The sequence below is a fragment of the Sciurus carolinensis genome, chromosome 2 (genome assembly GCF_902686445.1).
Source record: "Sciurus carolinensis chromosome 2, mSciCar1.2, whole genome shotgun sequence".
In the NCBI taxonomy this organism is placed as follows: Eukaryota; Metazoa; Chordata; class Mammalia; order Rodentia; family Sciuridae; genus Sciurus; species Sciurus carolinensis.
Window position 1 is genome coordinate 90,802,688 of NC_062214.1, and position 16,611 is coordinate 90,819,298.

At 45.4% G+C, this 16,611-nt stretch overlaps 1 protein-coding gene across 6 annotated transcripts in view; it reads left to right on the forward strand.

The window, feature by feature from the left end:
• The window catches only part of Dapk2 (death associated protein kinase 2), a 115,268-nt gene that overhangs the window by 75,602 nt on the left and 23,055 nt on the right, over window positions 1-16,611 (forward strand). For all 6 annotated transcript variants that reach the window (XM_047539802.1, XM_047539804.1, XM_047539801.1 and 3 more), the window contains one exon: window positions 14,497-14,626. In XM_047539802.1, coding sequence (XP_047395758.1) covers window positions 14,497-14,626 — 130 coding nt within the window. The remainder of the gene's footprint in view (window positions 1-14,496; window positions 14,627-16,611) is intronic.

Consider the following 16,611-nt stretch of genomic DNA (forward strand, 5'->3'; position numbering starts at 1 on the left):
TCCGTGGCAGGTCATGTGGTACGAGAGGGCTGGCTTGCAGTCAGCTGGATGGAACTTTGCTCCTCACTCCCATGTACCAGTATACATCTGAACCTCAGTTTTTCATCTTGGATGCAACACATTTGGTTGCAGATAACAACAGCTACCTGGCAGAATTGCTGTAACAGAGAGAAGAGGCATGAAGTGCTGAATATGGAATATGTGCTCTGTAATAATAACTGTTATTGCTATTTTCCTTCCCAGAATAGAGGAAAAGAGAACACAAATCTTGTTACAGGGTTTTGGGATTTGATAGCCTAGAGAAATGAACCCTGCTAATGCAGTTCTAAATTGCCCAGCAGACAGCTAGGTGGGACTGCTGGTGGGGACTGGGCTGGTATCTAGCTCCTGGACTCAGTCTGGACATTTTCCATGGCCTAAAGGCTGCCTAGGTTTCCCCTGGAAGAATGTAGGGTGAAGATGCTGCTAACCCCGACCCATGGCCACATATCCTTAGAGTGTATGGACTCTGAGCTTTCTAACTCCCCGGCCCATCAGTCTCTTGGGTCAGGCCCAGCTGGGTGACTTCAGGAAGTGAGGAGTAGCTGGAATTCAGACATTGCCTCATGATTGGGTAGATACTTCCTGCAGTCAGAATGTGGGTATGTGTGCCTCTTAGCTGGAATTTTCTTTTTTCTTTTAATTTTCTCCTCCTCCTCCTCCTCCTTCTTTCTCCTCCTCTTCTTCTTCTCCTCCTCCTCTTCCTCCTCCTCCTCCTCCTCCTCCTCCTCCTCCTTCTTCTTCTTCTTCTTCTTTCTCTCTCTCTCTCTCTCTCTCTCTCTCTCTCTCTCTCTCTCTCTCTCTTTCTTCTGTAATGGAGATCTAACTTAGGGCCTTGTGCATGTGAGGCAAGTGGTCTATCACTGAGCTATTTTTTATTTTAAGACAGTGTCTCACTAAATTGCCAAGTCTGACCATAAACTTCACAGACTTGTGATCCTCTGACCTCGGTCTCTCAAGTTGGTGCAATTACGGGTGTGCACCATTCTGTCTGGCTTGAGCTGGGTCCTTGCTGCCCACAGGATACACGAATCCATTCTCAGCATGGCGTTCAGGCTTTTTTTCACTGTCTTAGCCCTGTTCCTGGCCTCATTCACCCTGCCCCACTCCAAAACCCCAGCCCTGCGCATTCTGGCTTTTCTCCTCCTCTATTCATGCTGCTCTCATCCAGGATGCTGCTGCTTTTCCTTTTCTTCCCCAGTGACTTCCTTATCATTCTTCAAGGTCAGCAGAAATGGCTTTGGGTTTTGTCATCTCTGCAACCTCCAAAAGCATAACTAAGAACTAAACTGCTGACCAGATATGGTGACACATGCCTGTAATCCCAGCAGCTCTGGAGGCCGAGGCAGAAGGATCGTGAGTTCAAAGCCAGCCTCAGCAATTTAGTGAGACCCTAAGCAACTTATTGAGACCCCGTCTTTAAATAAAATATTTTAAAAAGGCTGAGGATATTGCTCAGTGGCTAAGTGCTCCTAAGTTCAGTCCCTGGTACCAAAAGAATAATAAAATAAAAAGAAATAACCTGCTTCTCTGCTTGCTGCCTTTTGTTTAAATTTTGCTAAGAGCATGCATTATTATGAATCACTTTCTGCTGCAGTGTTTGCCATATGATGAGTCACTTTGTGTCAAATGAATGAATGGATACCTTAGTGAAGAACAAATGAGCTTATGGATGTCCAAGGCCCTTTTGTGTCTCACCTGGAAAATGTAAATGAGGTTATAGGTAGAGTGTAATTCACTAATGTGAACATTTCTTTTTTTTAATTAAAATTTTTAAAAATTTTTACAGATTGCATTTTGATTCTTTGAACACAAATGGGGTACAACTTTTCATTTCTCTGGTTGTACACAATGTAGTTCACACCATTCATGTAATCATACTCATACTAAGGATAATACTGTTTCATTCTACTGTCATTCTGTCCCCCACCCACTCCCACCCCATTTTCCTCTACACCATCCAAAGTTCCTTCATTCTTCTCTTCCCCCCCACCCCACCCCTTGTTATATATCATCATCCACTTATCAGAGAGAACATTCAGCCTTTGGTTTTTTGGGATTGACCTATTTCACTTAGCATGATATTTTCCAACTTCATCCATTTACCAGCACATGCCATAATTTTATTCTTCTTTATGACTGAGTAATATTCCATTGGTATATATATCACAGTTTCTTTACCCATTGATCAATTGAAGGGCATCTAGGTTGGTTACACAATCTAGCTATTGTGAATTGAACAGCTATGAACATTGATGTGGGTACATCACTGTAGTATGCTGATTTAAGTCCTTTGGGTATAAACCGAGGAGTGGGATAGCTGGGTCAAATGGTGGGTCCCTTCCAAGTTTTCTGAGGAATCTCCATACTGCTTTCCAGAGTGACTGCACCAATTTGCAACTCCACCAGCAATGTATGAGTGTGCCTTTTTCCCCACATCCGCACCAGCACTTTTTATTGCTTGCATTCTTTTTTTTTTTGTTTTGTTTTGTTTTTGTGGTGCTGGGGATTTGAACCCAGGACCTTGTGCTTGCAAGGCAAGCACTCAACCAACTGAGCTGTATCCCCAGCCCTTGCATTCTTGATAATAGCCAGTCTAATTGGAGTTAGATGAAATCTAATGTGAACATTTCTTGAGGGCCTACTATAACCTACTGGGGAGAGTGACAAATACCAATGTGACATGTACCTGCCCTCCAGGGGTTCACTGTGTTCTGGGAGATGTACATAGTGAGACTCCATGGAGGCCATATAAAATAAATGCTAATGGATTCTCATCAGCAAATGCCTATTCTGATGCAGCTCTCTGCGTTAGCAAAGTGGAGATCATTATGGCCTTTGTTGCAAATTCACCACAGATGTAGCAACGTGGGGGTGGTAAGGTTAGGTGTTGTAGTTACTCAGATGGAAGGGACACCGAGGCTGGCTGCCCCTCAGTGCTGGTTGGCACCTGACAAGCCTCCTGCGAGACAGGCATCTAGGAAGTGGGGCTCAGTACCACTCAGGAACCTCACCCATTTCAACACAGATAAAGGCCTTCTAGTGAGTGTTCGTATGTGGTTTTATGCTTATTTTGGATTTGGGAGTTTTTCCTGAGTATGGGTGTGTCCTCTCTGTCCTCGCCCCACCCTAACCTGATCCAGTTTGAAAACTTGAAATGGAAGGTAGTCTCCAGGAATAATGGCATTTTAAACAAAAGAACAAATCATGAGAAATGATTAAAATTGGGTGCCAACCAGGAACCCAAAACCCCAAGGGAGTCTTTCAATTTACCCCTCTTGTAAGAGGGGGTAAATTCCTGAGCAAGATACTCCAAAACATCCAAATACCTCTATACCTCAAATAACCCTCTGAGCTGCTCTTAGATTCATAGTGTGATGGAGATTGCTGGTCAAGTTTTCATAAGAATGATAATGATAATGCTTTAAATGTATATGGAGCTTTCTAGAACGTAGCATGCTTACACATCTTTTTCCTCATTTAATCTTCATTGAAGTAGAAGGTTGTCACTTTTTTTTAAAATACAAAGCAGCTGAGATTCAGAGAGATTAAATAATTTGCCAAGGATCACACAGATATTGAATGATAAGGACCTGAACTTAGAGAGGAAACTCTAAGAAAAACTGGGTTATTTCACCAGATGCTACCAGTTCATATTTCTTACTTCCTTAACTCATGCTTTTTGCACACAGTTAATCCAAGGTCTATAATGTGCTATAAATATATTATTTACATAGTTAATTTCTCAGCTGGTTACACTGTTTTCCCTTTCTAATAAGCTATTCCTCCAATTAAAAAAAGTTATGAATTACTATGGAATGTGATGCATTTGAGAGTTAGGAACTGGTATGGGCTTGGGACACAGGTGCAGAGGGAAAGGAAAACTGTGGTCTTCAGTCTGTGGGGGCATCCATGATCCCCATTTTTCAAGTGAGGAAACTAAAATAAAAATGCTGTCCTTTCTCACTCTTTTGTCTTTATGTCCTTTCCCATCACTGTTAGGCTTCTCGCTTCTCCCAATTGCCCACTGCCCTCTACTGACCCCTGAACAGGCCTGACCTCACCAAGGTATCATGTGTCCAACTAGAACTTTTTAAGTCACATTCACAGCCACCATTAGCTCTGCCCTTGCAGTGAAACTCAGCAGGAATGAAAGAGTAGAAGTCTGGAAGCAATTAAGAGGGTGGAAAGATCTTGGCAGTCAGAAGTTCTGGGTTTAAGCCTGGCTCCACTACATATTAGTTGTGTGGCCTCTAATAAATTATTCTGGGTATGGTGGTGCACACCTGGAATCCCAGTGATGGGAGGATGAGGCAGGAGATCCCAGGCCAACTTTAGCAACTCGGTGAGACCCTGTCTCAAAATAAAATAAAGAGGTCGAGGATGTACCTCAGTGATAAGCACTGCCTAGTAAACACAGGTCCTGGGTTCAGTCCCTATTACCATTAAGAAGAAAAAAAGAAAAAAAATTTACTCAGTTTTTTCATGCCTCAGTTTCCTCATCTGGAAAACCCAGACAGTGGGCCTGGAGGTGTGGCTCAGTGGTAGAGTGCTTGCCTAGCACATGTTCAGGCACTGGTCCGATCCTCAGCACCACATGAAAATAAGTAAATAAAATAAAGCTAAAAAAAGAGTCTATAAAAAAAAGCCAAAAAACAAAAAACAAAAACAAACAAACAAACAAAAACCCAGACAGTAATTTACTTAAATGAGGTTCTGTTCAGTGGTTTTCTGATAACAGCAATATCCCTGGGGGAAAACGTATGTGCACACATAAGTTTACTATATATTTTACTGATAAAAAGGTTTGTGACACACTAGTTATAATACATATATATAAAATACATATGTAATACTCTTTATTATAAATTCCACATAGCTGATTGATTCTCACAGAACACTGTCCTTGGTTCTTGTCAAACTCTTATATTGGTTCCAACCTGTGGTTGCAGCTAACTAACAAACGTAGTTCTGACAAGAATATTGGCTAAAATTTTTGTTTCCATTAAGTAAGGTGAAAATGAAATAAACATTTTGGGACTTTACTTACTTGCCAATGACATAAGTGACTTCTTTGCTGAATAGGACAGTTTTTTTTTATATTGTTTTTTAGTTGTTGATGGATCTTTATTTTCTTTATTTATTTGAATTGAACCCAGTGCCTCATACATGCTGGGCAAGTGCTCTACCACTGAGCCACAACCCCAACCCAGTGGCTTTTGAATATTGGAAGAATGCTCCATTTTCTGTGCTATTTACAAAATAATGTCTGCAGGCAAGGCACCCTTTTAAGTTTAATCTGTTATTAAGTTACCTTCATAAATTTTTAAAGCCTAAAATCAAAAAGACAACAAATTGAGTCTGGATTTGTAGTGTTTTCCAATTTCTGTGGTGTAAATATACCCATTAGAGCTGATTTCAGGGTACCAACGTGATGTCACTGGGACTGGGGAGCTGTGTGCAGCGGCACACCATTATGGAATACTGACAAATGGGCATACAGGCACAGCAGGCATGAAGAACCTAGAGAGTAGAAAGTACTAAACATAGTGTTTTTTTCCTAAAAAGGAAGTTATGAGTTTCAAGTATTTTCTGCTTTTCACATAAGCTTTAATTCATATAATTTAATTTTTAATTGCCCTTTCAACAACTTAAAAACCTTTTATCATGAGCCAGTAGGCTCCCATACTCTGTAGGCAAAATCATTTTGTAAGCAGGACAGTTCCACACTCAGACTGAGGTTTTATTGTGGCAGCGGTAGTGGAATAATAATGACAGCCAACATTTATTGAGCACTGATTTTCTATGTGCAGGTTTCCTGGGCTAGATATGTATTCAGTAGTGGTGCGCTTGTCTAGCATACATGAGGCCCTGGGTTTAATTTCCATCATAGCAAAATAAATAAATAAATAAATAAATAAATAAATCCCAACTATATGCAGGTATTTATTATTATTATTAATTTTTATGATTTTGGTGACACTTGGCGCTCTACCACTAAACTATATCCCCAGCCCTTTTTAATTTTTTATTTTGAGACAGGGTCTTGCTGAGTTGCTGAGGCTGACTTTGAACTTGCAATCCTTCTGCCTAGGCCTCCCAAGTAGCTGGGATTACAGGTGTGCTATGCAGGCTCTCTTCTAGGTGCCTTGCATGTATTTACTCATTTTATCCATAAAACAACCCTAACGAGAAGGCTCTGTGATTGTGACATGGAAAGGGGAAGTTGCTAGAGGATTCCTAGGGCTTCACAGTGCCTTCTCAGAACCCCTTACCATATTAATCTTTCCATTTGGCATATGAGGGACTCAAGGCTCAGAGAAGTGAGTGACTTGCCAAGGTCACACAGCTAGCACATGGCAGAAATGGAACTTAAACCCAAGTCTGTCTGATGGCAGAGCCCCCAAACGCTGGGTACCAAGTGACTTGACCACAACTGACTCTGAGTTCCACTCCTGGTGAGTTGGATTTAGTTGGCTTGGTATTTTTAATATGATCCCCAGGGAATGACAAGAGGTAACGAGTGTCTGGACACTTGGGGCCCCCAAAGCATAGGTAGGACTCAAAATGCCAGTATACAGCCCTAGATTGCTTGCTGGCTAGATGGGGGCACTGGCTGTCCTGACCTGACCTAGTGGCTTCACAGAGTTGATGAACAGACGTGCAGGGAGAGCCCATAGCAAATGCTAGTTGTCGTGTGGCATACACTGCAAAGCCTGTGTGCTGACTGGCTCAACATTGGGAGTGGTCCTGGAACAGCCTTGAAAGTGAATCCTTATTTCCCTACCTTGCCACCAGAGCATAGAGTCAGGAAGGTAGTGGTTTTCTTTCCTGCTTTACCCAGCAGGGCAGCAGGAGGTCAGAACCAGGCAGTGGCCTTCTCTGGTAGAGGAGTGGCCAGAGGCTGTGGTTTGGCAAATCCAAGTGCATCTGAGTTCAGGCCCTTTCTTAAGCCACAGCTGTGGATTTTCTGGGGAAAATATGGAGCTGGAGCAGCAAAGTGACCAGGCACCAAACCTAGCTTGGAATATCCACTTTCCCAATAGGCAGGGGTGATTCCAAGAGCACCTTTGCATCCACTAGAGGAACACAGGCTATGGGGGACAGTCGAGCTGGGCATAGGGTGCACACCTGAAATCCCAGCTACTCAGGAGGCTGAAGTCGGAGGATCAGAAGTTCAAGCCCAACCTCAGTGACTTAGTGAGACACTGTCTCAAAATAAAAAGGGTTGAAAATGTAGATCAGTGGTATCATGCCCCCTGGGATCAATCCCCAGCATCATGTGCACGCGCGTGCACACACACACACTCACACACACACAGTGGGAAAGTTGAAAGCACACAAGATTTGGGTCAACTCCATTGCCTACTTGCTGAGACCTGTTGGGCAAACACTTAACCTCTCATTCCTCAGTTTCTTCATTTGTAAAACCACAGTGGTGGCAGTCCTTGCCTCACAGAATGGGGTCAAATGTGATAAGTGTGGCTACTTTGTAACCTGTAAAGTGTTATGGGTTTTGCTGTACGTGAACCACTGGCTGAGTGCTTTGAGGAGCACAGCAAGTGCGTCTGCCCTCAGCAAGGGGAGGCACGGTGGTGGAGCCTGGAGGGGAAGGGGCTGGTCTTTGGGTTTAGTGATGCTACCTGGGAGAGACAGGATTTTGTCAGGGCCAGGCAGGGTGAACAACAGTTCAACCATGAGATGATAATAAAGGTTTTCATTTTTAGAAGGAGACATAAGGGAATAGTCACAGGAATGATGATAACAGATAAAGGCCACTTTATGTATCTTGTTTGATTCCTAGTAACCCTTTAGAGGTAGGTTTCATTATCACTCCTAATTTAGAGGTGAGAACTCTAAGGCTAAGAGAGATTACACAACTTGCCCAACCTGAGGATGCTGGTAATTTTGGATTTGAACCCAGATTCCAAAGCCTGTGCTCTTAGCGGTTATCTATATTGATTCTCCAAAAGCAGGATGTGTGAGAGGTGCCTATGTGATTATGCTGACTTGTTCATTCATTTGTCTAGTAAATGATAATGGAGCACCTACTACAATGCCAACCCCTCTTGGTTGCTGGAGATGGAAGTGAGGTTCTCTGCCAGAGGACCTTTGGGTGGGAACAACCAGCTGTACATGATGGAGGGGAGTGGGTCCCAGCAGACATTTTAGTGTGGGTCCTGGAACTGGGTGGTGAGGAAGAGAAGGAGCTTGTCAGGAAAGTCACTCCAGCAGAGTGATCTGCAGGTGGGGTGGGGCGTGCAGAGACGGGGGGATGCAGCAGAGGGCTTTCCAGAGCTGGGAGAGGGGGTCAGAAGGTCCTTGAATGGAAGTGGACTTTGGCATAGGCTACAGTGGAGGCTTGCGGGAGGGGCTGCCTGTGCCAATGTGCCTGAAGGAGAGGGAACCCGCAGAAGCCTGGAAACCTGCCCACAGAGGCCTGGCAGCAAACAGCCTTGCTTTCTCAGGTTGCCCAGTGCTGCCTGAATAATCTGGGCTGGGCTTGCATTGTCAAGTGAAGGTTCTCAGGCAGTTTCCTTGTCCCCATAGCACAGACATGGCTGGTCCTCAGCTCTACTGAGCTGAGTAGCCTCACCCAGCAGCAGGCAGGCCATGCAGGCACCTGGAGAGTACTGGGCTGGGGCTCAGTAGACTCGGGCTCTGCTCCTTGCTCTTGACTTCTCTGGGCTGCTCTACAACGTGAAGGGGCTAAATGATCTGCGAGATCCTTTGAAGCCCCAATTTTGTGAGCCTGGGGGTGAAATAGGGTGAGAGGGAAGCAGGAGATGAGTGGGGAGGGAAAGGAAGGACTGTGAAAGGGTTTGGTCTTCAACTGAGTGCAGGTGATTCAATTAGTACTATCTGAGCTCCCAGGGATGACTGTTAGGGCTGCATCCCAGAAAAGAGTGAACCAATGTAGCCTTGTTCTTCACTATCTCCCTGGGTACAGCTCCTTATATGGACCATCTTTCTGAATCCTCAGAACAACTCCATGACTTGTTAGATGTTGTTCCCATTTTACAAATGGGAAACCAAGGCTCAAAAAGGTCCAATAAATGCCCAGATTTCATATTCTAAGTGACAGAGCTGAGATTTAAACCCAGACCTACCTGACTCCAAACCCTTCTGTTTTGTACTCTACTACATAGCCTCCTGAGGGTGCCTTCATTCTGCATGGGCTCTTGGGTGTGCCATGTTAGGGCCTTGAGTCATGGGTCCCCCCTGGAGGACCAACATCTAGTTGGCACTGTGGCAGGAAGTTTTGGCCAGATCCACCAGGACACGAAGGGACATGTTGGTCTCTCCCAAGATGCCTGCCTAGTGGGCAGAGCTGGATGGGTTGTTTGGACAGGCGGGGGCAGTTCTACTTCCTGGAGGCAGCTCCACAGGCCCAGAGCCAGGCAATAGCAGTACCTACAGGAGTGTGAGCCCTTCCTCCAGCCGTGCTTTGGAGATGATGTCAGGTGTGTGGGTGAAGTATTTGGTTGAAGTAAATCAAGCAGGAGAATGATAGAAGTAAAGGAATATGGATAAGATCCTTCTCCCCAGAGGGTGGGCTGACTTGGGCCCAGCTGTCTGTGACCATAGCAGCCTTTTCTTCCTTCCTGACCTGGGGACAGGAGACTGAACATTTTCATGTCCTGTGTTGGGTCCCAGAGCAGTGGAATTTTGCCCAGCTCACTTGGTAGTTTGTGCCACCTTGAAGTTGCTTAGCTTAGATCTAGTGTCTAACCTAGAACTGGGGACTGAGGCTCAGAGAAAGGATGTGGCCAGCCTAAATTCCCACAGCCTTGAGTGATAGAGTTGGAACTGCAGTTTCCCAGTCCCAAGTCTGGACTCTTTCCACTACTCTGCTATGTTTGGGTAGTAGGAAGTCTTAGACCAAACCTTGGGGGAAGTGCTACTTTGCTGGCCCTTGGACTACCTTTCAGACTCTCCCTTGGTCCTATTTCTTCCTGTCCAACCTTGTAACAGCACCAAGGGGAGGAGTGCACTCTGGCGCCCCTAGTGGTGGTGAAGGATCTCTGTGGGACAGAAAAGAAGGGGCCTCTGGCTCTGCTCCTTTCAATTCATTTCTGCAAAATTAATAACATGCAGCATGCAAGAGAGCATAGGTGGTGCCAGGAATTTAAAACTAAATTGAATTTCCTCAAGGAAAAAGCCACCAACTAGGAAAGTAGTATCATAGATTAGAGTCCTATGGCTTAGGACTGCCAGTGAGTGTTGGCGCTGAAGGAATTAGAACACAGGTCAGGGGAAGAATCACTGAAAGTGTAATGAAGTAAAAGGAGGACCCCTACCTCCCTACATGGGGCATCAACTCTGAAAGCTTGAGGAGAAGTAGGAAAGGCATTCCAGGCAAGAAGAGCAACCAGAGCAGAGACTGGAATTGAGAGATCGTCCTGACAGTAGGGACACAGCCAGGGGTGGACCATGAGGCTGGAAAGGCAGCTTGGGGAGCTGGTGCAGAGCTGCAAGTGCCTCAGATGTCAGGCATGTTCTCTGGCGGTCAGTGGCACCTCTGAAGATAAGTAACCAGGCTAGGTGATGTTGTGGGAAAATAGGGGAAAGACTGCCAGGGAAACTCTCCTGACTCTGCCATCATGAGCTTTGGAACATTGAGCAAGTCATTGATCTCCCTGGGCCTCCTTGAAATGGGAATGCTAATAGTACATTCCATTCAGGATGGATGCAAGGATCACACAGAGCTCTGGCATGAAGCTTGGTTGATAAATGTGTGGTAAATGTTAGTTCCTGCTTGTCCTTCTGGGTATCATCAGGCTATTAGTAGAGCTTCGGAATAGCAAGAAGGAAAGTCTTTCTGAAAGCAGGAAGAGCCAGAGACATGGTGACCCAAGCCCCCTAACCAGCTTGGAACCCCCTCAGTGACCTGGGAAGGAAGCAGAGCATTATTTGGTGGCAAGGAGCTGATGGCCTCTGTTTACTCCCTGCCAGAGCAGGTCTGACTGTGCAGGTACCTATGTCTAAATGGTCTGATGAATGAGCAGTGAGGCACGGATAAGAACCCCAGTCCTGATCACCCAACAAAGCATTCCTTCTGCCCCATGGCCACCTCCTCAGCTGAAATCTCCAGGCCATGTTCCCTTATCCAGACCCAGCTTGGGTCCTTTCCTGCAGGACCTCTGTCTTCTCATCTGAACTATCCAGCTCAGGAGCTCCTGAGTCTCTGAGTACTAGGTCAGGGATGCAGCCTGGTGGGCCACTTACCTGCACGAAAATATCATCAGAAGAAAGGCATCCTGGCACCTGCTCCAGCCACGCACCTGCTCAGCTCAAATGGCCTGCCCTCGCTCCCTAGGATAAAGTCATAAGACCCTTGAGAAATGGAAAGGGGGATCATTTGATGAGAAGAAGCACAAGCTTTGGAGTCTGATAGATAATCATTGAAATCCTTATATTCACCAGCTTTGTGTTAAAATCTTTGTTTCTTTTTCTGCAAATGAGGAACAATAGTTCCCAACCCATGAGGCAGTTGAGAGAGTTGAATGAGGTAGAAAGTGTGTTATGCCCTTGGTCCATGCCAAGTCCTGCATATTTGGGGGGCTTAGTAAATGGCACCTTTACTCACTCAGGGAGCATTTATTGAGCACCTGGTGTCTGCTGGGCCCTATCTAAGTTCTGCTGAGATGATGGGAACTAACCCTTAGGGAGCTTACAGTCCACTGGAGGGAGACAGATAAGTTATCAGACAAGTTCAGCATGTAAGAAGCACAATGCTGGGAAGAACAGGATGTTTTGGGAATTGGGGAGGTGGTGGGCATTGGGGAGACCAGGAAAGGTCTTCTGGATGAGGCACTGTCTTACTGAATGTGAAGAAGAATTAGCTAGGTTTGGGAGAGGGCAGGATGGGAAAAATATTCCCAGCTGGGGAGAAGTGTGCTGTGTGTTAGGTCCTTAGTGTAGGGCTGGAGACAGGCGGCACCGCCCTGGAGATGCCTCCAGTTTTCTCCTACACCTTGTCCCTGCTGCTCTGTAGGCCCAGGGATAGCCGGTGTGGGGTGTTTGTCCATCCCTGTTCAGTGTGGGGGCCCTGAGCTATGGTAGTTAGTAGGACCTGAGTCCTGGCCCCTCAACTTAAGAGGAAAAGTTCCTAACAAGATGACTGAGGAATATAGGTGAATGGCAGAGAAGCAGCCTGCTCAGGAGTGGGGAGGGTGCAGCTCACTTCAAGGGGCACGGGGCACTTGGGGTCCATGGGCAACCACAGTAGAGTTGGGCCCAGGGAACTGGAGTGGAGCCACCTGACTGGGTCCTCTGATCTCTCCCACCCTTCTCTCCTTTCTGCAGAGACTAAGAATTTGCTCTGCCTTGGGAAAGACTTTGACACATTTTCAAAATAAAGTTGAGAGTAATCTCCTGAGGGGAAGAAGAATAAATAAGTTTTAAAAATGCAAAAGGAAATGTGTTATTTATTTTTTTCCAGTGGTGGAAAAAAATGCAGGGGAGGGCCTCAGCAAGCTCCCTTGAGTGAAAGTTTCCAGCCATGGTGACAGGAGGTCACAGAGACTTTAGGGAGGTAGGGGAACCTGGGGGTGAGGGGTGGGCTCTGGTCCAGATTCAGTATGAGTTCAGCTAAGAGGTAGGGCCAGGCTCAGTATGCCACCATCAAGGATCAGTGCAGCTGGGGGTGGGGGCAGTGACAATGCAGTCCTGCATTCTCCCTCCCGCTGAGGACAACTCTGCTAGAAGAGCCAGGCAGACAGCAAACTGACCCCTGGAAGAGGGAGAGCCTGCCAAATGTCATAACAAAAAGATCCAAAGAAGTGCAAAGAGGTCTGGAGGGGAGGGTTCACTGTGGGGTTGTGGGGGCCTCAGGGGCTAGCGGGACCCTGACTGTGTGAGGAAGATCTTCAAGGTGAGAGGGTTAAATTAGACTTTGAAGCTCAGTCAGGATTCAATGCATAGAGATAGAACAGAGGCCTTTGGGGAGGGTGAATGGTGTGAGCAGAGGTGCAAGGTGGAAAATCCCGTGGTACTTTGAGAAACAGGGATATTAGAGTTTCTTAAACATTTATTTATTTACTTAACAGCTTTATTGAGATGTAATTTACATGCCACACTATTCACTCATGAAATGGGTACAGTTTACAAAGTTATATACCACAACCATTCATAGAACAATTAAGGAACATTTTCATCACCCCAAAAGAAGCCATTGTACTCATTAAAAGTCACTCCCCACCCCTCTATCTCCTGCAGCACCAGGCACTACAGATCTACTTTTTTTCTATGGATTTGCCTGTTCTGGATATTTCATATAAATGGGATCTTATGTGACCTTTTGTGTCTGGCTTCTTTCACTTAGAATAATATTTGCAAGCATGGATCAGTACTTTATTCCTTTTTTATTTGACTTAATTGACTTAATTCATTTTTATGGTTGAATAATATTTCTACATGAATGCTATATGTGGTATGTGATTATCATATTTTGTTTATTCCTTTATCAGTCAATGGACATTTTCCACTTTAGGGCTATTGGGAATAATGTTGCTATGAACATTCGTGTATAAATGTATAGATGAATGTTTTTAGGCCATTCCAGTTTGAATGAAATCTAGGACAGTGTGGGACAAGTGGAGGAAAAAAGGTGAAACCAGGGATCTGCCCACCCGATTCCTAGTCTGAGTGTATGTTTGGGAGTAAGAAGGGTGGAGTTTAGGACCCTGTTCTAGCCTCACTGGGAGCCTGGGGTGATTGAGGGCCCAGGCAGGGTTGCCTTGGCTGCCCACCAGCCTGCACTGTTGTGTCGGAGCTGGTAGATACTTGCAGGGCTGGAAATAGTCTGGGGCAGCTGGTATTTTCCCTGGAAATCAGGTGCATTTTTTCCTATGACCTACTGAAGGCCAAAATTAGTTAAACACACAGAGAAGCATGAGCTGCACAGTTAGTCTGGGGAAGAGGGGAGTCTCGTCAACAGGAAGCTAGCTGGCCACGGGAAAGAGGTGGTCAGGAAGCCCAAGGTCAATAAGCCAAATATAAACTGCCACCAAGCCATGATGCCCTGCCCCCATCGCACTCACAGCAGATGTGGCTTTGTTAATAGGAAATGCTGTGAGCATCTTGTTGACCCTGTCTGATAGACTGGGAAATAGAGGCACTCCGCTAAAGGAATCTGTCATTTAGAGAGAGAAAGGAAATAAAACTCAATTCTTGGTCTGTTGTGGGCATCGGGTTTAGTAAAACCCAGGCCTTGCCCTCAGCACTCTGCCTGTTTTTGAGCTCACAGAAGACTGGGGACACAAAAACAAGGCTTATGCTATTTTAGTCTCCTAAAAAAGAACAACAAACTCCACCCCAGTCCCCACAGCGAAAACAAAAAACAGGGCTTTAATCACCATCTCTTCTCTCTTCCCCTTTTTTCCTTTCTTTCTTTTGTTCTCTCTCTCTCTCTCTCTCTCTCTCTCTCTCTCTCTTTCTTCTTTTGTTCTCCAGCCAGAAAACATTATGTTATTAGACAAGAATATTCCCATTCCACACATCAAGCTGATTGATTTTGGCCTGGCTCATGAAATAGAAGATGGAGTTGAATTTAAGAACATTTTTGGGACACCGGAATTTGTTGGTGAGTTTTAGACCTGTTTCTCTCCCAGAAAGAATCTGGAATCAAAATACAGAGAAATCCTGGGAACAAAGTTCAAGTCTGAAGCTGTGGCCTCTGGGCTGAGAGACAATGCCGTGGGACACCCACTATAAACCTTACAGGGGTGGGGGCAGATGACTTGTTAGGGTCCTGGTGAGAGTCCAGGTGCAGGCTTTGAGCACCCGGTGGGGCAGTGGGTAGCCAGAGAGGCCTTTCCAGAGTTGAATCTTCCCAGAGCTGGCCCTACCTCTTGCTCTTAGATAAGTTTATCACACAGATTTAAAATCACCTTGCCCTCTTGCATTCTCACAGACTCAGCCTTCTCTGAAGTAGCTTTTGATTTCCTGAAAAGGAAAAAGGCAATCATTTTCCAAATGCCAGATCCACCCACCTGCCTCTTTTGTGCCTAGTCTTTATTCATGCTTTCGGTATCCAGCTCCAGCAGGACCCTGGCTGCCCTCTCTTCCTTCTGTTTCTCTCACCTTTGATTTAGGCCCCACCTTCCTGTACTCCAGAAGCCCTCTCATGGGTCTTGGGCCAAAGGTTGGGGGAATCACAAAGAAATAGCCCTGCAGAGAGGAAAGGAATGGGAGTTGAGAATTCCATTACTCTGCTTTGGGAGTAGGGGAGGTATTGGGGGGTGGAGGGATGACGTGGTCTCCTCAAAACCTGGGAGTTAAAAACTCCTGATCACAGTCTAATCAAAAAGGAAGATAGGCTGGGGGTGTAGCTCAATGATAAAGCACTTGCCTAGCATGCATGAGGCCTGGGTTCAATCCTTAGTACCACCAAAAAAAAAAAAAAAAAAGAAGAAGAAGAAGAAGAAAGAATGTGTTAGATGTTAGACCTTCCACCCTGAAGGACTCCAGCCCTCATATACCAGCTCTGCAGCCTCTATGGAATGGTGCTGCAGAGACTCGCCCCTGGCTCCCCAGACCCAAGGACAGGGAACCCTGACCATATGCCAGGCACTATGCCTTACACTCTGCTGACTTTGTCTCAGTTAATTCTCAAGTGGCCTCATGAAGCAGATTTAATTATTTTCTCCATCAAGTGCCTTCTTTCAGACAACACAAGCAGTAGATGGTGGCACTAGATTCAAGTACTGATAAGCCAGCATCAAATCTGGGCTCTTTCTATTATACCATGGTGCTCTGAGAAGACTCTGCCCTCAGGCAGCTTTCCATTTAGTTATGGATGTAAGACAGCAAACCACCTAATAAAAGTGCTGGAAGAATCTTTTCTGATCATCTGGTCTAGTTAAACAAATGTGGAAATGGAGGATTGGGAAATTTTCATTAAGGTCACCAAGATTGTTCTTTACCTCCTGTATGACAGTTTTTAGGTAAGGTATGGGAGACACAGTGATGATAAGGAGCCATCCACACTCAGAATGACACATCCAAGGTCACAGGTTGGTGGGAGAGCCAACTGGAACCTGGAGCACAAGATATCTAGACTTAAACTTTGTCTAAGAGAACAGTAACTGCCCCCCTTTCACATATATGGTTGAAGTGCTTATATTCATTAGTTAAGTTCATATGAATTGTTCAATAACAGTCAATAGTTCAACTAGAAATTCGAGGCCATAATGGAAGAGCTATCACAAGCCAGGATGTGATTAATTATAAAGTAAGTAATACAGACAGTCCTGGAAGACTGTTCAGACAAGATATCCACTCTGGCACAGTCAATGGGATTGGTTATGACCCTGTGTCAGTGAGGGGCAAAAAACTGGTGGTTGGGAGTCGGGGGAGAAAGAGAGCCAGGGTTGAGGAGGAGCACAGCCAGTTCAGTGGTAGCACAGCAGTGGGGAAAGGCTAGAATGAGTACTTTTATTGGGACAGGTCAAAGTCCACTCTGCATAAAGTTGAGAATTCATACCAGATTGTTGGCATGAGTGGGTTGTTGATAGCTGGGGCCAGACTTTGGAGGGTTTTGCCCAGTAGTGTGCAAATGTCTAACAA